The 26776-nt window shown below is 40.7% G+C and overlaps 2 protein-coding genes across 2 annotated transcripts in view; one reads left to right on the top strand and one right to left on the bottom strand.

Moving 5' to 3' along the window:
• LOC103369351 (metalloproteinase inhibitor 3) overlaps nucleotides 1-1368 on the bottom strand; it is a 24460-nt gene extending 23092 nt beyond the window's left edge. The window contains exon 1 of the mRNA XM_008298043.1: nucleotides 1037-1368. Coding sequence (XP_008296265.1) covers nucleotides 1037-1166 — 130 coding nt within the window. The 5' untranslated portion in view covers nucleotides 1167-1368. The remainder of the gene's footprint in view (nucleotides 1-1036) is intronic.
• syn3 (synapsin III) overlaps nucleotides 1-26776 on the top strand; it is a 127143-nt gene that overhangs the window by 73167 nt on the left and 27200 nt on the right. The gene's annotated exons all lie outside the window — the stretch shown is intronic.

Genomic DNA, 26776 nt, shown 5'->3' with positions numbered 1-26776 from the left:
TCTAAGAATTCATTCCAGTGTGACTGTAAAGCATCAATGGGCATCTGTCACGGCCGTCAGCCTCTACTGGCGGCCGGCAGCAAGTGCGACGGCGGAGCGTGGTTGTGTGTGTGTTTACAGAGGCGTTGCTGCAGAAACTAGTAAATTCATCAGCAGCAGGGATTAGGGCGAACACATGGGCTCCACACACGGCCGCACCGCCTCGCCTCGCACTGAGACATTATTGTTTGATTGTGCGTCAGGGTCGGCTTCAGAGCGTCTCGTGACAGTTTTACATTTTTGGGGGGTCAAATGGCAGCAACACAAAAATCCTCACCTTCAACCAGAAACAGTGTCAGAGTCAGACTGTCCCCTCAGATAAACACCACCAATTTTTAAAATAAACAGCCTCTTTCCCTACAAGGCAGAAGCACATAATCCTCCAAAAACAGAGGCCAGGTTGGAGCCAGGAGTTCATATTATTCTGGCGAGTCAGAGAAAGCATAAAACAAGCCACATAAACCCTCCTCCTGCTGCTGTCAAACACCAGATAAATAAGCAGGATCCTGAAACTTATTATCAACTGGTGTCAACTCACAACACGTCCCTGTAGATTGTAGCTGCACGTGAACACAACGAAAGACTGAAAAACAGCAAAGGATCAGCTGCAGGGGATCATGTTATCCTGCTGAATTTAGGGGAAATCATAATCCGAGGGCAGCGAGTGAAGAAGAAAAGTGATGTGCTCTGCTGATTTAAACAGGTTAAGGAGAGTCTTTTCGTTAATTTAGAGTACTGTGGGTATGAAATGCATGATTTTCTTGACTTGGAGCAAGAATCACAACTTTAATAAGCATCTTAACTGAAAAAAAAAGCCACACAATTTTGTCATATTGGAAGATTTTCCCGTTAAACAGTGCACTTGGCTGGCATATTGCAGGGTATCTGTGTTCTCCTGACAGCAGGTCTTTCCTCTCTGACAGGCTGCACTTTAATCCCAACATAAAAAAAATGAAAATACAGCGGTTTTCACCAGCTCCGTGTTTCCAGGACTCACCTATGTCGGAGCTGCAGAAGGCGTCCTGCGGGTGCGTCAGAGCGCACGAGCAGCCCTCCGTCAGCTGGTGAACCTGCAGGCTGCTGAAGACAAACAGCAGGCTGATCAGGTGCTGGTACACCGACTGCATCGTTCCAAAGTTTTCCCCCGCTTGCTCTGATAAACCGTACGGAGTCCGATCACCGCGCACCGGCGTCTGTTCGCGCTGTCGCTTGTCGTGGAAGCTGCGGGACTCTGTGCGTAACGTCCAAGTGGTGCTGTGCCGCCGTTCGCTCACTGCTGCTGCTGCTGCTGCTGCTGCTTCTGCTGCTTCTCGCCTCTGGAGCTTCTCTCCCTGAGTCCCGGAGACGAGCACGAGTACATATAGCGCGCCAGACGCGGCCACGCCCCCTTTTTTCCACCTCTGCAGCTCGCAGCCAATCAGAGGCCGGTGATGCCGTCAGGATGACATAAATGCTGGAACCGTTCTTCTGATTTTCCCAAATAAAAAAGTGCACAGAAAAAAAGAAACAGCAGGACAAAATACTAAGGCTTGGGTCTATTTTCTAGTGAGTTAAAGGTGCTTTAATTTATACCATGCTGCTTTATAAATCACATAAATACTAAATCATGCGATATAAACAGGGTATTTATGATGTAAATATATAATGTGAATAACATAAACTTCATAAATTCAATTAACTGTCGACAAACGTGCCATTAAACCTGCCCCCAAATGAAAGGTTTTGGTAATTAACAGATAATTACAAAAAAAGACAACGTTAACTATTAAACAAAACAACATCCACATCAAAATTCCATATTTTCACAAATTTATTGGTTGTTTTACAGATTTGACCGTGAAACTAGTCAATGTTTTACTGTATTTGTGAGGGAAACATGTGAATATTAATATTTGTGAAATATCTCATAAAATGCCCACACTATGTTTAAATCTACAGTATTGTAAAACTGTTATTTCACAGATTTATTCCTTCTTCTTTTTTTGGTAAATTACAGATAATATCACTACAATAACAGTATAAAGTATAGATTTACATGTTAACCATAAAAACATTTTTTTCCTCTCAATAAATCAGCAGAAATCTGATAATTTTACAGATGCTTTCTGTGATTTGAAAGAACTGAAAAATGGTTTAAAAAAAGAAAAAAAAACTGTTATTGTCCAGATTTTGCCTGTTTTGGTAAATTATGGATAATGTCTTGTAAATTGTCAGAAAAAAATATAAATTTACCTACTTAAAATTAAAACGAAACTTAAAAAAAAAACAGGCCCAAACTGTAAATAATGTCCACATACTTTTTTGTACAGATAGTAATTACACTCTTGCTGCCAGACTGTCACAGTTGTTTTTATTATTTTCATTTACTCTGAAAAGGCTTCATCTGAAAGGCTTTTGTAATTAGCTGACTGAAAGGTCCCATGTTGAACCTCTTTTCAGCAAATTAATGAAAGTCTCACATGTTCCCAAAATGTGTCTTTTAATCTTTCATCTTATAAAACTGTCAGGATGGTTTATGTCTCCATGACTGTACACCTCCTGGGCTTAGTCACCCTCTTAAAGGGCTTTTCCAGTGTTTGTAGCTTTAAATGCAGCTGATCTGCTGCCGAACACGCCCTCCTTCAGGAAGAAGACTCACTCTGGGATTGACAGATCAGAGCAAAACAGATGTGAATGATGTGTGAGACCAGGACTTCCTGTTGCTTCTGACTTTCTCTATAAGTGATCCTTTAAAATGGAAATACAGCCGTGACTCGTTGTGATAGCAAGACGGAGGTCGAGATACACGGAGGGCTTGATGCTTGAATTTGTTAATTAGTTGTATAGTTGTTATAATAACTAGTAGGGCTGGTCCCAATAGAAGTTTCTGGTCTCTGGATATTCAGGCCCAATTATTGATGAATATCAGAAAATTTGGGGGTCGGGGGACACTTCCACACCGGGGCAGCGCTCCGACGGGGTGGAAGTGTCCAGAACACACAGGCAGTACTTGGCTGCTGATGCTAGTTTAGTTAGCGCTCACACTTCTGTTTCCACCGTCCATGTTTACTTCCATAAACACTGAGCTCGCTGCGTGTGACGTCGTCGTGTCCTCTTCTGCGCATGCGGGACACTTTTGGGTCGTATGAAGTTCACACAGCAGATCACATACAAGTCGCATTTAATTGGAAACGTGAAGGAAGTCACAAAGAAATCCTCATTGAGCATCAAGTCCTGCAGTGTGAACGTAGCCAATCTGTGGGATTGTTCAGTCAGATAATACACCGTTATCCTGATTGGTGACATTAAATGTCATGTTGGAGTCAGAATCCAAGGCTGTCGGTATGTTAAGGCTGTTTTTAATGGGTTCTGTTCATTTTTCCTTAAAAACTGTCGGATAGCAAGGTTTAGGATTGTTAAGGGTCAGATTATCGAGTCACGACTGTATCGCTGAGTTCATCGCACAGCTGTTGCCTTTAACTCGTGTGTTTGCTGTCGGCTGGAGTTCAGTAAAATTCTGCAGACTTTCTACTTGCTGGGGGCTTGAATGAAGGCAGAAGCAAACATTTCACCGCTCCAAGTTCACAACAAAACACAATAAAAATGGATTCTCACCATATGGGACCTTTAATCTGCCTCCCTCCAGTAACAATGGATAAGCAACATAAAGCCGCCAACAGTTTATTACCCCATAAACCAGTAAAAACAATAAATCCTCACAGTTACAAAGCAGGAACGAGGTAATGATTAGTCAAAAAATCAGATTAAATGTCGGTTGATTGATCGCTGAATCCCAGAGACACAGTCTTCACTTCTGAAATGCTTTATTCCTTTTGTTTTGCTCTTCTTCTTTTTTTTTTTCCGCTCACTTCTCTCCCAGGAGTCTCACTTAGTCATCCTGCCCACCGCCTGACGCCCCCTTAATTAGTAATACTTATTGAATCCAGTCTGCAGCAGCCGTCGGAGGCAACCAGATGACTGTTTATCTCCAAACAGCCAGATCGGTAGATGCGAAGGCAAAAGAGAAGCTCGCAGGTTTGTTCTCTCTGAGAAATTAGCCAATCTAAGGCCTCTTTTCTTTCCTGTCCTGAGCGTGCGCTCCCGCCGCAGAGGCTTATCTGCTGAGAGGAGCTATGTTAAGAGTCGAGGCTACTCCCGGTTACATAAGCGGGCCAGAAATAATCGGGTCGGGGAACTCTGACCCTTCATGTGCCTTCATTAGCCGTTATCTCAGTTTGAAGAAGCTGCGTGGAACGCTTCGGATTGTTGGGTTTGATCTCAAATAAAGGCTTTTCTCATTCATTTGATCAAAGTAAGTTAAGCCAGATACGGATGGAAAGATCAACTTGTGATGATATTATCCAAACAAACATCGATTAATCGTCCATGACTCCTTGTGCCGTCACTACAACAGCGGTGCGTTCAGGTGCAACGCTTTCCAGACCATGTGAAAATGCAGAACCGCCTGCAGAAACATCCAACGTCAGATTTCGTCAGAAGCTCCACAGCGAGCAGAACTATGCCAGCTGCTCAGCCGTAGTTAACCATTGATAGCCCCCGTCAGATATTATTTCAGCCCCCCGCCTTCAGCGCGAGCCGACATATTTGTCACATTCCTCTGGTCGTGCAGCGGATCCCCGCACGTGGATCTAAACGCTGGACGCCCAAAAACAGGAAAGTTCAGGCTGACAGGAAGCGGTGATTCACTCACATGACTTCATAAAGAGGTGAAACGCCTGCATTCCTCACATACGTCCCAAAGATAACAGACCTGAAACAGAAGGAACAAACCTAATAAGGGAATTATCACAACGGCAGGTTTAACCTCAAAAAACCCGCCGGCAGGTTTGAAAAGCGTGTTCCGGTTTAAAATGATCACTAAAATTACACAGTTTAGCAGCAACTGGAAACTTTAGAAACAGAAAGACTTGATGCGTTTTCAATTTTCCGACGGTCCTTGAACTACTCGTCAGTGATGCGCTGTTCCATCTGAAAAAATAATCAAATCTAATCTTTTAAATCTTAAAATTCTCATATTTCCGATGATATTTCAGTTCATTGGCATAACTTTAAAACTCAAAACTGTTTAAATGATTGAGTCACATAAAAATTCACCTTCTTTATAGTTGTCACAGGAGCAAAATAGCAAAACAGGCCGTTAACATGTTTGTTTCAGTTGGGTGTTTTAACTGAGGGGTCTCTGCAGTCACCAAAAATAAAGCCAGAATTTTACCGAATTTTTCTTTTAATAATAAAAAATTAAAAAGAAAAAAAACACACAAAAATTTTAAGAAAATTCCAAATATAGATTGCAAATTACACCTCAAATGTAACAAACATTTAAATCCAATAACTGAGTAATATTAATGATAATTTCCTTCTTTTTACATAAATTTACAGTTTTTAACATTTTAAAAAAATCTGTTAATTCTGCATAGTTTCACAGATATTTATCTTTTAACTGGTAGACACACCCGTGAATTTTTAGTTCTGTAAATATATTTGTAAATTTAGAAAATATTTAATGATAAATATCAACCTTTGTGATTATAAATAAGTTTAGATTTTGTATAATTAGGTTTTCACAACAAAAATGTTGAATGAATGCTTTTTTTATTAGCATTTTGTGTCTATAAACACTGATAATCAGTCAAAATACAATTTTAATCAATATAATCTATCATTTATCACTGCATCCATCTATCTCTTCATCTATATAGGTTTTAACACTTGTAAATATCCATAATTAAACATTTAAAAGCTCCAAAAAATGCATGTAATCTTATATAAAATTATTATTTGTAATTTTACAGTATTTTTTTCCAACCCAGCTGCCAGAATATTACAATTTCTTTTACATTTTTTATACTGTATTTTATTGACCTGCCTTTATCACATGCCTCAAGTGGATGTTCAAGGAGCTGCAGTTTTTGGCACTAATTTATTGGCTTCGTTCTTCAGCGTCGTTGACGTTACCGTTAAAGCTCGTCGTGCAGATCGAACACAGCTGCAGCGACTCCCGTTGCCCACCGTGACTTCATTTTGTTCTGGGACGGACTGTTTCCTCTGTTATCTGTTCGGTCCTCGCGGAGTCGTCTGCAGACTTACGTGTGATAAAGAGCTATAAATGAACTTGAACTCGCGCCGCCTTCCAGCCTGTTTATGCTCCGTCTAATCTGAAAGCAACGAGCGAGGCCTCGTCGTCTGGCTTCTGTCAGCGGGGATTCTCCAAAATGCTGCAAAGTGAAGGTTTTACGGGGAACGTAACGGAAATGAAAGCAGACTGAAGGGCAACACTTTGTTCTTGGGATGCAGAAAGTGATTTATTAGCTAAACACACTCTAAAAAATTTAATTAAATACGTAGCTGCAAGATTAGAGCTGTAGCTTACCCATTTAAATGAACATTTTAAGTAGAAAACGTCATGTTACTGGGTTGTTTTGACATCATAATGTCAGTGATTACACCAACTTCATGTGATTTGTGTGATTTAAACTGAATTTTCTGCATTTTTTTGACTAAAAACAGAACTCAGGTTGCAGTAAATGAACTAAATTGCCTCGATACGTACATTTTCTGAACCTTTACTTCAGGATTTTAACCTTGCGTTTGTGCTAACTGGTCATTTAAAACAGCACTGATTATTAAGGAAAAGCTCGTTCTTCTAACTCAATGAAGTTAGTTGGTTGAACATAATTTTCTTCGTAGTTGTCGCAACTCAAAAACACTCATACAAACTGTTTTTGTTTAGCCAAATTGTGTTTAGCTGAGTTGTTAGAGCTGTTTGAATTAGCTTGAGCTGTTCTTACAGGAGTAATTAAGTATAAAAACTGAGATGTTTTGAGCCCATTAACGAGTTCATTATGCCTGAACATTGCGGCTTTACCCTCAACAATCACGGGTCACTTCTATGCAAAGCTGCTGCCTGCTCTACTTTAACTTCTTGCTGTCAGAAATGGGACACGATAAAAAGCGACGAGAGTCACCAGGATATTCTGGTTATGTGTGTCTCTCACAGCTTGTCACTGTGACTCCATCCACACAACTGGAAAAAAAAAAAAGAGAGAAAAACTCAAGACCCTCTGGAAATGATGTCGCCAAAGTAGGACAACGTACTGTAAGCATAATGCAGAGCAAAGTGCATTTCATCTGAAAACGTCCAATTATAGAGAAAAGAGGCCTGTTTGGAGGCCGGCCGGTCGCCGGGGGAGCAGACAGCAGCATTGTTCACTGCAGGTCTTTAAGCCGCTGCGTGGTTCTGGTGGACAAAAGGGAGCAGAGCGGTGACTCAGAGGAAATACCTTTCATCCGACTGACTAAAGAGACAGGAAGAGGCGAAACTTGAAAAGATAGCGACCGCCGGGAGCGACGGTCACCGAGGGACGGCGTCCAGCCCACATGTCGCTGCCGCTAAGTGGGACGGACGAGGACGACCCCTGAGCTCGGGGGAGGAAGTCGGCGGAAGTCGGGTCACCGGAGGCGAACGTTAATTGGACGCTTCCGAGTCGCACAGAGCGTTTTGGCTGCGAGGAGGATTTGGGATCTGGCGGTTTGGATCTCTCTCAGACTTGCTGGGTGGTTCTGCTGCGACAGGAAGGAAGCACCTGTTGTCCAGTGTGATGGTGACAAACGATGTCCACGTCTGACGAGGTGCTTTCTAATGAGCTCATCGGCAGGATGGAGATGTTTCAGAGTGACACTCATAGTTGGATTCTGATAAAAAGCAGCAAGACAGACACACTTAGAGAGCCCGTTTTATGCACATTTACTGGTTCATAATCTTGTTTTGGAGATCTACTAGAATACATTAACATATGCTTTAACTCACTTAACCCAACAGCAGACGATTTGTATTTTAAAATCTTCCAAATTACAGCATTTATTAGAATCAGAAACTGTAAAAACACAAAGAATATTTTGTTTGTCACCTTTCTGATGGACCTTAATGTAATTTGTTGTTTTGTCAGGACAAATATCAAAATCTAAGCTTAAAATTGTAATATTTCATCAAAAATGTATTTATTTTGTACATCTTATTTAAAAATTCGCCAAAAATGAAGTGTTTGCAGTAACCATATTCTGCAAAAAACGAAAAAAATCTTCACTTTTTGCCGCAACTGAAAAGCCATGACCGACTCAGCTGCAACCAACCGTCACATGACAAAAATTCAAGGATGTTTCAGGTACACTCGGCTGAACTGCAGGCTGTGTTTTCATAAAGCATGTAGGCTAGAACATGGAGACCAAACAGTAAAGAGTATAGATACAGTGAATATCTACAGTGTGTAGGGTCACCATTTTTTTTCCCAGTATTGGTAACAACTGAAGATTTCATTTTTGGAAAATAAATATTGAAAAAAGTTTCATTTATTTAAATTATTTTTTCTGATTTATGACATGACAGCTGTGTCACACTTCACATATAACATTTCTGACTTCTCTCTGCTTCTATTCATGGTTGTTCTGTTTCCATTGACGTGCAGGATTTGAAAAATGATCCCACAGTGAGTAGAAGTGTGACAGGAGCAAAGAAAATGGCCAGAAACTGCTTGGAGCTCATAGGCTTAAGAACATTAGAAAAGTGAATAACTGGCTGGCTTTGGTGCTGTTTTCAATAAATTCCTCTATAAGACAGATTTGAGTCCATTTGAAAATTAAAATTTTATGGTAACAGTGAAAAGGAGGGGTGGTCTTAAACTGTGATCCCGTTCAGCTCAACAGTTGTCCGACAGGAGAAAGAACAAGCCAGGTTACCTCTAATGTCTTCTTTCTAAATGACTCAGAACGATTGCTACAGAACGGGTGCGACGCTACTGGATCCTCTTTATTTATCTGCTTCAGGATTCGGAGGCCTCGCTGCGCCTAATTAAGCCTCCAGTCCGTCCCCTTCGCTGAACGCTTCAACAGATGCTCGCTGGTTTTCCAAACTCCGGCACGTCTGTCATCCGACGTGGAGTTAAGACATCAAAGGAGGAAACACAAACATGGCCCTGACCCATGAGCCCGCTCACAATGGGACTCCCCCCCCCCGGCAATAAAATATGATGAACGGTCAGTAACTTCCTACTCGGGCGGGCCAAACGCAACCGCAGCGCTCGCCGCTCAGACGCAGGGTCCCCTGCTGTACTCTACTGTACATATTTGGTGTGTGTGCGGTCAGGAAACCCCACAAAATGACTACGTTGTATTACGGCATGAGACAATGAGACACCAGGCCTGACCATAGACACGGCCGTATGACAGCATGGAAATAGCTTTGAAGAATTCCTTAAGTTTGAGGGAATCGCCTAAACCGGGCCCGATGCTGAGCACAGTAAAAACGAGATTGTCGGGTTTTAGTCTTTTGGTGCCTTTTCTCCGCAAAAGATGCTCTGAAACTAGGTCATCGTGGCATCGATCTGTCACGTATTGATGTCAATAAACACGTGTGCTTTTGTATTTTGACAGTTAAACGCATCTTTTGGGGTAACAGAATTTTTAAAAAGTGGATGTAACAATGGGAAATTGGGTGTATGACAAAAAAAGAAATAGATAAAAAGGGATTTAAACATGAAATATATGCAAAAGCATATATAAAATATAAAATATAGATATGGCTAGTGCTGTTTAAGGACTGCATAATGTGAGAAGTTTCACTTGTAGGGGCGAAAACACTGAGAATTATCATACATCTTTGCAATTCGCCTCACTTCTGTGGCAGTTTAGCATCTATTTAGGTGAAAAGACCAACTGCCCCGCACCAAATGACAACCAGACGAAGCTAGCAACTAGCGTGTCAACGTAGCAGAGCATGTAGCAGCTAAAGTGCTAATTAGTTAGCATAATAAATCCCATGTTGCATGTTTTTTTTTTTTTTTACTTCAATTCATTACAACAAGTGTTTTTCTTCACTAAAACTTCATAATTGCTGCGTGCTGACTTTGCTTATAATTTTTTAATATGAAAACCTTTGTTTTGTAATTTTGTGTCATGTTGCATTAGACACGTAGCCGGTTTTTCAAAATAAAATGAACTTAAATTTAATGATCATTTTGCTATTTTGGTGGAAAATTTTAACTTTAATCAATTTATCTGTAAAATAGTTAATAGATTAATCAATAAAAAAAAACAATAGCAGCATCCCTAGAGATACATGTTTCCTTCAACAGTTGGTAAAGACCAAAACGGAGCTAAAATTAAAGTGAATGTTGGATTTCTTCAGGCAGACAGGAGCTGATGTCGTTGTTTGATGTCTTAAAGTGTTCCATTGCACACAAATGGCCCAAAAAAATCTATAAGCAGTGCATTAAATAGGTATAGTGTTTTTAAATACAGCTAATATTGGATGGGAAATTGAATTTTTGTGCTTATAGTGAAGTTCAGACTGGACAAAGTTCACAGCTGCACCTCATGAGCAGAAACACCAAAGGAAGAAGACATTTATTTTATCGGTTTCATTGTTTAATTGACAGTTGATTTCTGGGAATCAGGTCCTGGGCTCATAAAAAGATGCAAATTAAAAGCTTTGTTTGTCTAAAAGCTACTCAAATTGTTTTGAGAACTGAGCACAGGCCGAGCAGAGTGTTTACCCGTACGCCATTCCTGTGTTATTCAAGCATTGTAAAAGCTGCCCTATCAACTATTTCTGAGTTCGCCTGGCAGCGGATCTCGGCAGCTCCTTCCATTGAGAAAACCGTAACAAGGCTGCAGCGTTTCCCAGAAACCTGAGCAGCAGCAGGGAAGGTGCTCGTGGGAGGAGAGAAAGTTAATTTGGGGAGGACGGTGCAGTGAGTCATCGGCAGGTCAGAGGTCGAAGGTCCACAGGAAGTCAGACGTCAGGGTTAAATTTAAACGTGACATCAGTGTTGTTTTTCCACTTGTCTCAGCGTACTGTAAGTTTCATTTCAGAGCTATTCGGTGGCGACTCCGTGATGCTTCACAGGAAACTGAGACCACTGATGAGTTACTGTTTGGAGAGTGAGTCATGGCAGCATTCGCTTTAAGGAGAGCGATTACTTTAAAAATAGTATCATCTCATTGTCTCTGTGGGAAGTGGAAGATGCTGAAGAAATGACTGCTCGACATTCAACGAGAACCAGATGGGTCCCCCGACTGCAGGGGATTACCGATACATTCGAGCAATACGTGTGAGCCAAATTGTGTTCAATAGCTGCTGTGTATGTTTTGCGTTCTGTCACATTTGTCTTCACTGTGGGCTCATTGTTCGCCGCAACAACAAGTCCTGCACCTCTGTGGAAACAACACAACCATGATGAGAAGGAGAGAGAACTCAGAAATGTGCAGTATGACAAAGTTATAATTTCAAAAACCTGGAATCAACATGTGCAACGTTTTTCTATCTGGTGTAACCAACACTGGGGGGAAAACAAAGGCCACTCTACACTCTGCAGATGTTACTAGACATTATTTTAGTTGGACACAGCCTGCAGTTCAGCTGAGAAATCTCCTCATTTTTATTGCGTGACTGTTGCTTGCAGCTGAGTCACTAATGGCTTTTTATGGAGGTATTATTGCAGCAAAACTATTTGTAAATGTGCATGAAGAGTTGTGTGTCTGTAGTGAGATTCGTCGATGTGTTAAAATATCTGTATACCACAAACTCATCAAATTTAACTCGTTGGCATATACCAATGACTGGTTACCTGTCCAGGTGAACCTGCCTTCGCCCTGAGTCAGCTGGGATAGGCTCCAGCCCCCCGTGACCCTAGTGAGGATTAAGCGGTGTATAGATGATGGATGGATGGGACATATACCAATGTTGCGATCCCTCAAAGACTCTGGGGGACAGCGCCGCCTGTTGGCTTGCAGGCGGCACAACTGCTGAGTTACAGAGCAGCAGAGCAGCTCGCAGGCAGAATGAACAAGCCTGTGAGTCTGAGCTCAGGGCAAAGAAACCCTGAAGTTACAGATAAGTCATGTGTACAAAGACAGCCACTTGTGAGGCCGCTTGACTGGTAACTGGTGATTTGTCTTTATTTCCAGCATTTGTAGCCAAATACTTTGACTTTTCATCTATTTATATCTTTGTACGCATTTACAGATCTTTGTACGCATTAATAAATCTCACTACAGACACACAGATTGATCTCCATACACATTTACAAATAGTTTTGCTACAATAGTACCCTCATACGTTTTGGTTTTGCCAAAGAGTGCAGAATGTTTTTGTTTTTTACAGAATTGGTTTCAAGTAAAAAGTTTAATTTAGAATTTGTAGAATATAGTGACAAAAAAAAGCCTGATTTTAAGCTTATTTTTCATACGAAATGTTACGTCACAGATGATCACTTTCTGGTTCTGATAAATGGTGGAATTTTGGAAATTAAAAGAAACAAAATAATAATATAGCTTTTAAAGCTGCAACTGTCTTGTGACAAAATCATTTGGGGCTTTTTCAGCTGCACTGGGATGAACTGCAGGCAGTGTGCAGATTCACCCTGGAACTTCCAATTGTTTTCATGAAATATGGCATTATACCTTTGTCATACTGCACAACAGACATTTTTTAGTTCTTTCTACGTCCCGGCATCGTTTTACTGTTTGCATAGAGGTGCAGGACTTTATATTGCATTAAAAAATGAGCCTGTAGTGCAAAAAAACACCCAGAAACTGCTTTGAGGGTTAATCTGACAACCCCCAAAGGAGTTGAAATATTTATTATTTTACAAGAAACTAAATTTCGTGCAGCAGAAGTATATTTTTCTGTCTTATCCTTCTGCAAATTTTGTGACCTCTTGGATTTATTTGTGTGAACAGTCCCACATTTTGGGAACCATCCATTTCTGAACTGCTCAGTAAAACATCTTCTGCTACGTAAACGTCTGAACGTGACGTCTTGTGTGCAAAAGCAAATAAAATACCTCATCGGAGATGTCCCACAAATTTCACCAATATTTGTTTTGAGCCGTGATAGACGGTCGTTTCCACTCGTTGGCATGGCTCAGTCTTTCTGTGGGCAGTGATGAAGCGTCCCTCGGTGAGACCAGAGGGTGTTGGTTTTTGTTGTCCGTCGCTCACCATGAGTTGCTGAACAAACCGCAGCAGGAGGCCAGTCATCCCACATTTATTTTTATGGCTGGAATCCCCCATTAACCAGACAGGAGACTCTACACAAACATTTATGCGCAGCGCCGAAACACAGTCGCATTACACAATTTGTTTTCATAGCTGCTACGAAACACATAATAGTGTTTAGATAGTTTCCAGTAACAGTGTCTTTGTTAAACCTGCGGAGGAGATCGCTGTCTCTTATCTTAATCATATCACAAACACTCAACTCTGGGGTATCTCCTTCTCTTTTTCCTTTTTTACTGTTGATGTGATGCAGTGTTTTTCTCATGTCTCTAAGGTTGTGGTCCCCAAGGAGTGTCACAAGGACAATCTAAGGGGCTAAGCAACAAGAAAATGCTAAACTTTTGGTATCATTTCAAACTTTAAAGATCAGGCATCAATGTCAAGACAACGTGTTTACATAAAATATTCAGAAAAGGAACATGACTCATGTAATTGGCCACCGTTTGAACCCAGTCTGTGATGAGGGGTCACAAACAGACAAAGGGGTTTAAGCTGAACTGGAAAAATTAATAAAATTTGCTATCGTGAAATTGCTTTATAAAAGTTGCTGAAGATTGTGGAAGCTGCAAAATTAACCTCCTCTTGAGCCCTCTTATAAAGTGGCTTGTGTGACGCAAACCGGAAGTGTCTGATAGTTAGTGCCGTTTAAAAAATTATGAGCAGAGCTTTGAGCTTCATGATAATGCTCTAATGTGTTTAAGCCTTTCCGCTCACCTGCAAAGAAAAAAAAGTCAAATTATTGATTTATAATTCAAATTTTAGCTTCTCCGTTCGTTATTTTGCATCAGATTAGTTTCCCTCCTTGGCTGCAGCAAACTCTGTGTTATTCACAATTAATACGAACAGTTTGAGGCTATCTGCAGCCTCCAGCACTTCAAATCCTCCTTGTCACGCTGTTAAAGGAAGATTTATTCTGACGATTCTGCTGTAAACCACAACAGGAGACAAACATGTAGTTGCTGCCCTGTGGAGCTCCAGTATTGATGATCCCAGAGTTTAATTCTAATCGCACACTTTGTCAGATTTTGCAGAAAAACAAAAGTCGCCAGGACTTTCTGCAGCTTCTAACTTTCTCTCTGCTGAGTTCAAGGCGCAGCTGCTGTTTTTAACTCCTGTATGATGACAGATGACACTGCGATTATGAAATGAGTAGTCCTACGCATGTAGTCTTAACGGGCTGTGTTTCAGTCACTACTTCATACTCGTTCTGTTTTCTGAAAGCAGAAACAGAAGCGTATGTAAATGAGTGCAGCTTTATTGTCGATGTGAGCACAGAGAGCAGGAGAGAAGCTAACAGACGTAAACACTAGCTGAGTTTCAGTTGCACTAAAGCACAAGGAGGCGACATGAAAACACTGTTACCCGCTCTGTCCTTGTTTTTTGCTTCAAATGACAGTTTCCACCATCTCTTATGGCCGCTCAGCTTTACAATTTCCACAGAGCTAAGGCCTGTGAGCTTACGATCAAAGCTAATGTTAGCCACATTAGCTGTACGCCATGCTACCACTAAGGTTTTCCTTATTACTGTGGTGACATTGGCTTCAATACTTTGAGTAATCCACTGGATCTTCTCTGATGCTGGGGGTGCATGAGGACTCTCGTGTTCACTCTTGCAGCCAACAGCGGAACATTTGGTGGTTTTTGCTTGAGACTTTATAGAAACTGAACAAAACTCTGACTGGCTTGTAAAGCTGGGAGGCTACCTATTTGAAGGGGGGTTTGGGAATTGGCATGTAGGTCCTATTTTACACCTACAAGTTGTTACAACATAAAAACAACAGAATAAATGGATTTTCTCCATGTGGGACCTGTACAACGTTACACTAACCAGACATGTGAGCATCAGTCAGTCACCATCTTGATGGGAATCCTGATGGGGGCTTTAAATTCCTTTTGCATTATCTGTTATTAAAATATTTTTAGCCTCTTGTAGCTGCTGCTGGCTTTCAATTCAGTTTCCAGTTAATTTATTAATATTGCTGCAGCGTTTCACAGAGCACCACCCGTTCCTGCAGCTCGAGCAGCCGGTATAAATACAGATTAGCTTCTCCAAATCCAGCTGTTCCACAAAATCTTCCTCCTTGATGTCCTCTCCCCCCCCACACACACTCACTGTCCTCCCTATGTACCGGCTCTTAATTGAAAACAGTAGCGGCGCTGACATCTGGGCCGAGTCCTGGTATGTGCTCTGCTGCAGCAAACCCGCCTTTCCTTCCTCCGCTGTCAAAAAAAAAAGTTGCTGACTCCTCCTTGCCTCATTTACTGCACCTTATCGCCAACACAGAGCAGGAAACGTTTGCTTAATACATCACTCTGTGACATTTGAATGAGCTGTTTGACTGTAGACGTCCAGAATGCGGCTTCTGTGTTTGCACCTGTTGCATTTTTAACATGTAAATCGTTGTTTTCTGAATACATTTACCTTAATTCTTTAATTTTAGCGAGGCTTTATTCAGACGCGATGATCCTTTTCTTAGTGGAGTAGAGCCTTACACCTTTTTTTCTTTCCTTTCCTTTTTTTTTTTACACCCAGGGTATAATGAAGGCCTGAAAAGACCAAAACAATGTTGTAAAACCTCAAAGTGAAAACCAACGCAGTAATTACAGTATTTTGAGAAAAGACGCTGGAATATGCTGAGATCTCACATCGCGCAGCCCGACGTGAATGCATTCAAAGCATGTGGTGATTATCCCAACAGCCACTACAGGTGAAAGGGTTTACGTTGAGATTAGATTTACTTATTACGCAGACTTAACAGAGGGTTGTATTAACCCTCTGAACACCACATCCACCAGTAGGTTAAAAAGACCTGTTGTGGTTTAAAAATTCACCAAAATTACACCATTTATCAGAGCGAGATGCTGTAAAAACATCAAAAATCATCAAATGTTCATCTTTACAATGGTTCTTAAACTGTTTATCTTCAATTTGTTGTTTCTTTGGAAAAAATATTCAATTTAAGATTAAAATTTTGAGAAACTTGCCAAAAATATACCATTTTCATGAACCAGAATCTGTAAAAAATAAAAAATTCTGCACTCCCGATGCATCCAAGAAGCCATTTAAGACTCAGCTGTGACCAAAGGTTTGGTTTTCACAAAGCAGATAAGAGACAGGTATGGAAACAAATTGAAAATATATAAAGTAAATTAACAATATAATGTAGTTTCAACATTTTCCAATATCGGTAACACCTATGGACACTGGAATAAATGTTGTATATGCTGATTCCAGGTTTATTTTTAGGCTTTTTTGTAGATAAATAAAGAAGGATATTCAATTTTTGTGATGTCTTTTTGCGATTTATGTCATTCTAACTGTCTCAAACTTCACACAAGACATGTTTGAGCTCTCTCTACTTCTGGTCATGGTTGTTCTGTTTCCGTAAAGGTGCAGGATTTTATATTGGAGTGAAAAATGAGCCCACAGCGAGTAAAAATGTCACAGGAGCAAAAACTTCCCAGAAACTGCTCAGTGTCAGGGAATGACAGAGAATTAAACCGCTGATTATCCTCTTCAGAGTTCAGATTTAGCTCGGATTTGCCTCCTAATTGAAAGAGTTTTACCGTTTGAACAGTCCCGGTTCCCACTCGGCCTGCTGCTGCATTTTAAAATAACTTGATACCAATTTTGGGGGATTTAATTTATGCTTTGGCGAGCTGTAATTTTCTTGACAATGTTGCATGAAACTGTGGCGAACCACACAGTCCGAGCCCAGTGTGAACGCAGTTAAAGCGACACTCCATCCGCTCTGTCAAAGCCAGACTCTTAACATCTGCTTTACATCCCCGACGTTACAATGAAGCTGCATATTTAGATCGTCCAGCTTCCTTCGCTTAATGTGCTTTCTGTGGAAACAGGATATTGGGGTAGGACACAGCGCAGGAAGGAATTATTCAAAGACAGAAACTGCACGGACGTTTTCTTGGAAATCGCACGGAGAAGGAAGAAATAGGCAGCCCAGTGGCTTTTATGGCGACTTCCCGCGGCGACCTCCGACCTCTCAGAGTGCGTGCCGACATGGCTGAGGGGAAAATGAAATGCATTTGACCCTCGCGAGTCAACATTTCGTTCATTTGCGTACTCATTTGCGTGTCACGTTGCTCACAGGTGCAGGTTTCTCGATTGTTTTTGCCAGCATCGCCGAGCTGAACGGGTTGACTGAATGATTCCATTCACTCCATGCATCATGTGCGACAGGGAATCCAAAACTGCACGCAGCCACCTCATTTCTGCTCAGCCTTTTCCGAGCCCCTGGAAAATGGGAAAGAAACATCGCTTTTCCTCTTAGACTGAGAGGAATGTGGCACAGCGTTGATGGTTTTTGCAGGATTGGCTTCGCCCGAGGCCCGTCTGTCCTTTTTCTTCTGAAGCAGGAATGTAGGTTAGTGAATTGATTATCGCTAATAAGGCCTGTCCAGGTCCCTATTACAGGCCGACCGCAGAGAGGCCGGACTTAAATAGCTCCACTTTAGTACTGTCTGGACATGTACTTAACACCGACTTTCAAACAAATCTGTGTTTATTTAAAATGAATGGACTGGACTGGAGTAGTGGCTGTGTTCTGTTATTAAAACATATTGGTTAACCATCTGTAATATTAACCACCTGAGATCACTCACATATTACAAGCGAGTCTCTCATAAAAGGCAGTTTTCGTTAATATCCTCAAAGATGGAGAAAAGGGACATTTATGGTCGAGCTTTGAGGAGTTTTGGTGTTCTTCGATAATGTAATTACAAGCAAAGGCTGCAGCTCGTATAAAGATAGAATATAGAGACGCATACAGAGAAGATGTATGTGCGTAGTTCGTCATTGCTCTGTATCGCAAAGTAAATGTTTAGTCTGTAACTGAAGCAGCGGCTCGGAAGGTAGAGCAGGTTGTGTTGAAGTGTCCTCAACTTGCTCCAAACTAAATGACAATAAATCAAAACTAGAAGTGGTAGCTTGCACTGAGAGCGAAAGGAGTAAGAGGCAGACGGGAAATGGCTTCAGAGACTCACATGGAACACATCACTTTGTCGCTGCGGTGGTTCAAGAGGTAACATCTGATGCTCGAGCACAAATCCGAATGTATGACATATGTACGAGGTGCAAAAGTTCTTAGATTAACAGCAAAGACCCCACATGGTTTAAATTTGGCCACCGACCCTGTTGAAGTACGAGGGTTCATCAAAAAGTTACAAGACATGTCCTTCATCCCCACCAAAGTAATGATCACTTTAAAAACTTAGCAAACACATGAATAAAGTCGTCTCCTCGTGCAGCAAAAAAAACACAGCTCCGAGTGCTCCTGGAACACTTGTGCCTCCAGTTCTGTCAGTGTGTCAAGTACCATGCGTGATCTGAGTCTCCTCTACTGTGTCAAAACAGGGACCCTTCAACTTGAGTTTCACTTTGGTAAAAGAGGAACATGGGGCCTGTTTGGTGAGCAGAGCAAATGGGATGCAGCGATTGTGTTGTTGCAGACAAGAACACCCATACGCAATCGCCACACTGTGACCAGGCATGACATCCCATAATAGTTCAGGTCATTTGCAATGAAGGTTCTCGCTCAGACACATCGAGATGTTACACCACCTTGAGCGTTCGACTTTGGGGGATTATTTCACGCTGTGCAACCACATGAATGTTGACGAAAGCAATTTAAATTTTTCTTATGCTTCTTGTCCAGTTTTGGGCTCTTCCACTAGACAATTGCTGTTTCTTCTCCTGATGGCAGCCGCAGACTCACCTCTTATCTCCGGTGATGATCCCCAGCATAAACATTGGACCATCCAGGTGTTAACCACCACACAATGTAATGTTCGGTTTGTGGTCCATGGTGAAATCGCAAATACCTAATAATCACAAACACACATGTAGCACATGTAACACTGCTAACAGCGTGATGTTATGTGCAACATGCTTTAATCAACCAGCTTAGTCTCCTTGTGCAGCGATACACCGCTCCCAGTGCTCCTGCCACACTTGGAAAGTTCCCTGGAAGTCCAGTTCTGTGACGAGCACCATCTGCAATCTCCTTTAGCAAGTCAAAAAGGTGAAGGTTGGATCATCCCAATCTGTTGACTCCCTCAGAGTGTGGTCACAAAAATGTGTTACACCATCTTGACGTTATTGGTACTATGACCCCCCAAAGCACGACAGTTACGACTCACGCATATTGCAAGAACTAGTTAATTGCTTCCCAAATCTAACATGCTGATATTTAGCAACTAATACTTTACACTGTTCACCATCTTAGTTTAGCGCTTTAGTATGCTAACATTTGCTAATATACAGACAAATGTTGGGGGAAAAAAACTATTTGGGCAGTTTGAGCATCACCAACGTGATTATGAACTTATCCTGAGAAGGACAATGTTGTTTAAGCCAAATTTCTGGGTACATTAGTCATTAGCTGTTGAGATCTTTCACTTAAAACTAAAAATATCAACAGACCAGGGTACGCTGTCTGAGCAGCATCGACATCTACACCAAATGTCATCTGTATTAAAGCAGTGGCCCATATTTCAGTCTAGACTAATGTGCTGGACTTCCATCCCCGGAGCCATGCCACCAGTCTGGCTGGGAAAAAAAGAAAAGACTAAATTACATAAACATGAATAACAAGAACTGAGGAATGATTTTTGGGCATCAAACACTAATATGTAATATTTATGCAGCGTATTCAGGTTTTTGGCAGCACAGGCTACGATTTGTTGGCTTTCATTTAATGGGTCGACACAGGCGGCTTTATTAGGACCTTTTTTTTTTTTAACACTCTGACACCTTTTGTAATGTGGAGCTGTTGCTTTGGTGATGTGACGTCGACTCAGTTTAGTGTAATGGACAAACTCGCCTGTGTAGATGTAGTTTGTTTGATTAAAATGTCAGTTAACCCTCTGGACCTGCAGTTTTTTTAAGTCCTGCACCTCTATGAAAAAGCAAAACCATGGCTAGAAGTAGAGAGAACTCAAAAATGTCCTGTTTATGGTAAGACAAAGTTAAAATGATACAAATTATGAAAAACACCCTAAGTGAAAATGTCCAAATCGGGCCCAATTAGCCATTTTCCCTCCTCGGTGTGACTCGTTAGTGTTACAAGGTGTGAATGGGGAGCAGGTGTGTTAAATGTGGCGTTATCGCTCGTTTAACATGACACCTCATGACAAAGAACTCTCTGAGGATCTGAAAAAAAAAGAATTGTTGCTCCACATAAAGATGGCCGAGGCTATGAGAAGAAACACAGCCTGCAGTTCAACCGAGTTTAGCAAGAAACTTCCTGAATTTTTGTTGTGCGACTCTTGGTCACAGTTAAATCAGTCACAACTTTCCAGTTGTGTTAAGGAACACAGAATTTTTTGATTTTTACAGAATCTATTTAGTGAAAGTTCTTTAATTGCAGCAATTTTTTAAATGAGACATGTAGAATATAGTGATTTTAATGAAAAATCACAATTGTAAGTTTAGATTTGGCCATGTTTTTTTTAACAGAACGGCATGTTGCATGTGAGTAGTTGATGGATTGTCGGGAAATCTGACTTTTTTTTTCTGATTTTACAATATCTGACTCTGATAAATGCTGTAATTTTGGTGATTTTTAAAGATAGCATGCCTTTCAAACCTGCAGGCAGGTTTTGGGGTTAATTGACGTCAGTGCTTTTGCGTTTTTACAGTAATGTTATAGATCAAATGACTGTGAAACATGGGAGATTATCAAATACAAGGATATTAAAGGGATGTTCCACAAGCTCTCAACAGCTCCCAGCTTTCACATGGACAGAATGAAGTCCTGCATCAGCAGAAAGCGTAGAGCCGCTGTCCTCTCCTTCCCTTCCCAAACAGCAAACAAGCGGTGATGACCAAGCAGGTGGCTTGACCACCAGAAGACACCACCGCCGCGTCCGTCACGTCTCCATCAGCACCTCGGTGCTGTTGGGAAGCATCCGCCCTGGAAACTTCCATCCTCGGGAAGAAGCTGTGTTTTCCAGACAGCTGCCCGCCTCATGGAAAACACACCAGGACGGACGCTAATGGAAGCCAGATGAGCTTAAATTCCACAACAATAATTACCGCGCCGCATTAGACGGCTTTTACTGTACACGCTTCAACACAATGGGCATCTGCTGCCGTTTTGGGCGGATGTTAGCCCGGAGGGGGTTGCTATGACAACTTGTAAACCTCTGTATCCAGGAACTACTGTATGTGTCATGCTGATGTCACCCGCAGGTTGGAGGCACGTGCAGAAGTTGTTTTGAGGGTTTACAGTCGGAGGAGTTGGTGTTTTGTGCACGTGACTCACTACAGCTTAAACTGAGGTTCCACTCATTTACACACATTTTAAAGTTTTCTGCTGAGACCACAACAATCACAATACCAGGTGTAATTTATACCAAATAATGGCTTCATATTGATATGAAGTTAAACAGTAATGCAGGAATTTAATATGATTGTATGTCTACATTAACTGGAACCAAGAGCTGCTTCGCTTAACTCAGCTTTTTTTTGCACAGAAACTCAAACTAGCAACCAGCCTGTTTTTGCCTCAGACTAACTAAAATCAGCCTTCCAGCACCTCTAAAGCAAACTGCACTAACATGTTGTATTCTGTTTGTTTAACACGTATGAATTTTACTTCCCAGTAAGCTCACAGTGACCAACAATGTCAACAGCAAGTGTTCAGCAGTTATTCTGGATGTCTGTTGGTTCATTTTCCTGTTCGTGAAGCGTGAAAATTCAAATACCAGTTTGAAATGTACAAAATGTAGTTTTCAAGTCCACAGAATTAAACCGTCTTCACCAAAGCAGAAAGACAAGCGAGATTCATTCGAAAAAGTTCTTCAACCACTGCTCCAATTCACTTTTAATAATCATTATTGAAAATATCAAAGTCAACCCTAATAATCTCCACCTGTGTCCATCGTCGTCACATCTAAGGACGTCTTCCAACAGGTTTTTTGTTTTTCTAATCGCCACCTCTCCACTTAATCCTGCTCCAAAGACTAAAGTTAGGACTTATTCTAAAATTCGACTTTTTGGTTTGACTGCAAATACATCAGTTCCAAATATCACTTATTGGTTTCCTTGATTAGATCAACTTAAAAGACGACTGTAGAACCAAACTCAGTTGGTAGAAAACGCAATTAGTTTAGGTTTGTCCAAATTGAAAGGTGTCGTTAATGCTACGGTTTAAGTTAGAATAGAATAGAATAGAATAGAATAGAATAGAATAGAATAGAATAGAATAGAACTTTATTGATCCCTTTGGTGGAAACCTCAGGGAAATTGTTGAAATTTCTAAATTCTTTGAAGTTATGAGCTTAAGTCCTTTGATTCCTCTGAAAAGAACAGTTCAGGGTTAAGGTTGGTCTACTTGAGTTTCTAGCCTCATTGTTCACTTTACCCCAATGTAAAATGTACAAGAAGAAGATTTTGTCGTTGGACTTGTTGTTCTTTCCTTTTGTTTACTCCTCGGATGGTTGAGTTGCAGCAGAAAAATGTGGAGATGCGTAATGCTGAAGAAGCAGTGAACCTGATTTTTATGTTTTTGCAGAAATTCAAATACCAGTTTGAAATGTACAAAATTTCAAGTCCAAAAAAGTAAACCGCCTTCACCGATTTGTTCGAAAAAGTACTTCAACCACTGCTCCAATTCACTTTTTAATAAAGCATCAAAGTCAACCCTAAAAATCACCACCTGTGTCCATCGTTGTCACATCTAAGGACGTCTTCCAACAGGTTTTAGGTGTTTTTTTTCTAATCGTCACCTCTTTACTTAATCCTGCTCCAAAGACTAAAGTTAGAACTGAAACCGCTCTCAGGTTTTAACACTTTCAAAGCCGGATCCGTTCCCGTCAGGTGCCCCAATCCAGTCGCTAACATTGTCGGTCTCTCGCGGCTCACTTTAATCCGCCGGCGGGGTTTTGATGTGGGCGGGCTGTCTTTGGTCCCGCTGCGGTCGGACTCTTGAAAAGGATTGCGGGTCGGGGTCCCCCCTGCTCTCGCCGTCTGCCTAAACCATCGCGCCTCATGTCTTCGCCTTGATGTGGCAGGTTTGAGTGGCCATAATAAAAATTAAGAGATCATAAATGCAGGATGGATGCACCATGTGTTTTGCTTTATAATGCATGTTTTCCCGCTACCAGCTCTCCGTTGGCTGCAGCGTGTGTGACCCGCATTCGCTCAGCTTTGAGTTTCAAGCTACATATTGTGGTTTTACTGTATGAATTAAATTGGCAGTAAATACCAAGTTTATCGCCTCCTATAGAACAGAATGGCCGTAATCCAACAGGACTCAAAGGGTGATGCTCAATTTTAGAAATACACACTTAAATTTAATGCTTTTCACTCCCACTGTGACTACGTTAAAGTCACTGTCGGACCGTAGTGGTTCGGTGTACTGACTGAAGGTTCTGTTTTTGTAGAAGTCGATTAACCTTCTGAACCCTGAAACCCGCCAGTGGTTATAAAAGACACGCTGTGTTTAAAAAAACACATAAATTAAGCCATTTATCAGAGCCAGAAACTGTAAAAACAGAAAAATTAGTTGGATTTTTAACTTTCTGACAGCATTTGAACTACTCACCTGTAACATGCAGTTCAGTGTGGAAAATTAACTAAACTCAAGCTTAAATAAGTGCTATTCGACCAAAACCACTTTGTTCTACTTGTGTCATTCAAAAAAATTGCCAAAAACAAACCGTTTGCTTTAATTGGATTCTGAAAAAAACAAAAAAAATTGCACTCCTTGGTGCAAACAAGAAGCTGTCGGGGATTTAGCAGCAACCAACAATCATGTGATGAAAATTCTTAATTTTTGGCTGAACTGCAGGATTTTTTTACACAGAGCAGAGCGGAGGCAAGTATGGAAACAGATTTAAAATGTTTAAAATAAGTGTATTTTAAAATAGCCATTGCATGTAAGGTGATGAGAAAAGAAAATAAAAGAAAAATTCTGTACTTGTTGACACAACAGTGGAGCCATGAGTGACTCAGGGTTTTCGGCTGAACTGCAGGCTGTGTACGAGGAGACAAAAAACTATAAATGTAAAATAAAAGTAGAATATCTGTAATATGTATAGTCACCGTATTTTTTTTCCAGTTGTGGTAACACCTGTGGGCACTTGGAAAAATATTGTACATGTTTATTACGGGGTTTTTTAATCTAAACTCTAATCTAGATTATTAACAAACTTTTTTTTTTAAAAATGATTTATGGCATTATAACTTTGTCATACTCAACAAAAGTTATTCCAAAGTTCCTTCAGGGGTTCAGATTACGTGAACTTAAAGCTGCATTAATTAACATTTTTGTTTTAACAACTGATCTAAATACTTGCAATTTCAGAAAGTGAAGAACTTGTGATGAACCCATAATAAATAATCACCTGACTTTGTAGTTCTCTGGAGGTTTTTAGCATCTTTTAGGCGTTTGTTTTGTTTTTACAGGCTTATTGCAGCTTGAATATTTCGGTTTAATCTCGCTGTTCTATTAATTAAATCATTTGTACTCTCACAAGATTAATTTGAGCTCATGTCTGAACCTTTTTTAATTATGTTGTGATGACTTTTTGTCCATTTTACAGTCGGGATGCTTTTGTTTGATCCCATATTTACAAGTTTAAAGGCCTCACAGATGCATCACAGATGGAAGTTTTCTGAGTAGGAATGTCACATGGAGATGTTTTGAAGTTACGGAAACGTGATTCACCTCAGACACTGACCTGAGCGACAATCACTGCCTGACTCACTCCGTTTTTCCTCTTTTTTCTCTTTTTATTTGCACATCCAGCCGGAGGGAGGGAGGGAGGGACGAGGTTTTGGAGTGGATGGGTTTCCCTGAAGTATTTCCCTCCTGTGCCAGGCCTGATCGTCTGGCACGTTTACTGTAAAAATGAAGGCAGCCTGTGTGTTTAGAAGGAAAACCGAGACTGCTGAAATCACCCGGCATATAATTAGCTTTTTCAGCATGTGATTTCTTAACATCTTTACCACACTGGATGCCTTTTACAGATTTCTGCCGGGAACAAAAGGCCGAGCGGAGCGCACGCTGGCCGAGATGAAACAGAAAGCTGAAGTTTTAAACCAAAATTTCCACATCTGAGAGCCCCGTGGACGCTAATGGCCTCCGAGGCTGTTTTTTTTTTTTTTTTTTTTTAAAGGACGGAAACTTGTTTTGTTGAACAATCTCGTTAAGAGAATCAATCACTGTAAAATGTAGAATCTTCCCATAAAACAGACTCCCTCATGTCTGAAGCAAAGGTTACAGCTCTGGTTTATAGCTGGAAGCATGAAGTTATTTAAATTTCAGCCCTCAAATAAAAGTCAGACTAAACTTTTACGAAGAATCTAAATGTTTGGAATTTTAAGAAATTTTTAAGTAAAGCAAGAGTCACAAAATCATTAATCACGCAGAATGCCAAAGCAGTTTCTGGATGTTTTTTTTGCTCCTGTCACTGTAAAATTCACATTTTTCACTGCTATATAAAGTCCTGCACCTCTGTGGAGACAAAACATCCATGACTAGAAGCAGAAAGAACTTAAAAATGTTTTCTTTTGTGCAATACGACACACGATAATGCCTTAAATCATAAAAAAAAATTCTTATTTTTTTGATTACTTATTTTTTTTTTAAATAAGAAAACCTGGAATCAACATGTAGAACATTTTACCAGGTGCCCACAGGTGTTAGCAATATTGGAAAAATGAAATAGTGACTCTACATACGACAGGGAATTTCCTACTTGGACTTATATTTGGTTTCCATACTTGTCTCGTATCTGCTCTGTGTAGACACTGCCTGCAGTTCAGCCCAGTTTGACCGAAAAATCCCAGATTTTTTGTCACGTGACCGTTGGATGCATCTGAGTCATCGATGGCTTCACGGTTTTACTGAGGAGTGCAGAATTTTTAGATTTTTACAGAATCTGGTTAAAGCAAAGCGTTTATTTTTGACAAATATCTAAATGAAACATGTAAAGTTGATGAAATATATTCAGGATTAGATTTGGTTCATTATCCTGACAGAAGGATTCAGTAACTCATGATTGGTTCGTTTAAATTTCTCTCTGGTTTGATCATTAATATCACGTCTTCTGTCTGCATCAAACTATGAATTCAGCAACTGACAGGCTCAGAAATCACCTTTAGGATGAACTGCTCCTCTGCAGTCTGAACAGGACGCCACAGAAACACGCTGACTAATTAGAATTACATTAATTACGACAGGGCAGCTTATTAATATGTGATTTGTGCTTTTTTTCCCCATATTTTTACCTCTGTTTTACCTGAATTCTCAAGAAAAATGAGCAGATGTGTCTCATATTTTTTGTAGTTTTGCTAATAATCTAATATTTATAGAAACTTGTAATTACTTGTAATTATGACTTTTTCCAAAAAAACAGAAAACATGCCTTTAAAACCCGGTGGTGGGTTCAAACTGCGCCACAACAATGGAATTATTTGCACTCAATTTCGAGACAACTGTGGGAACTTCTTGTCCTGTTAGCGACCGAGTTTATTGGGTGTTTATTTGGTGGGACAGCACTCGCAGTGTTTAATGACATCCATGTCTTGTTCCATTTGAGTTTGAATACATGTAAACGAAGATGCCGTGAATGAAATCGTCTGACAAAGTGAGTAACACGATGTGACGAATGCTGTTGTGACTGAAAAGCACTCGACCTGACAGCATGTTAGCAG

Source organism: Stegastes partitus, unplaced genomic scaffold, assembly GCF_000690725.1.
Source record: "Stegastes partitus isolate 25-593 unplaced genomic scaffold, Stegastes_partitus-1.0.2 Scaffold1274, whole genome shotgun sequence".
Classification (NCBI taxonomy): domain Eukaryota; kingdom Metazoa; phylum Chordata; class Actinopteri; family Pomacentridae; genus Stegastes; species Stegastes partitus.
Note: the sequence above shows the minus strand (reverse complement) of the source record. Positions and strands in the feature narration are given on the sequence as shown.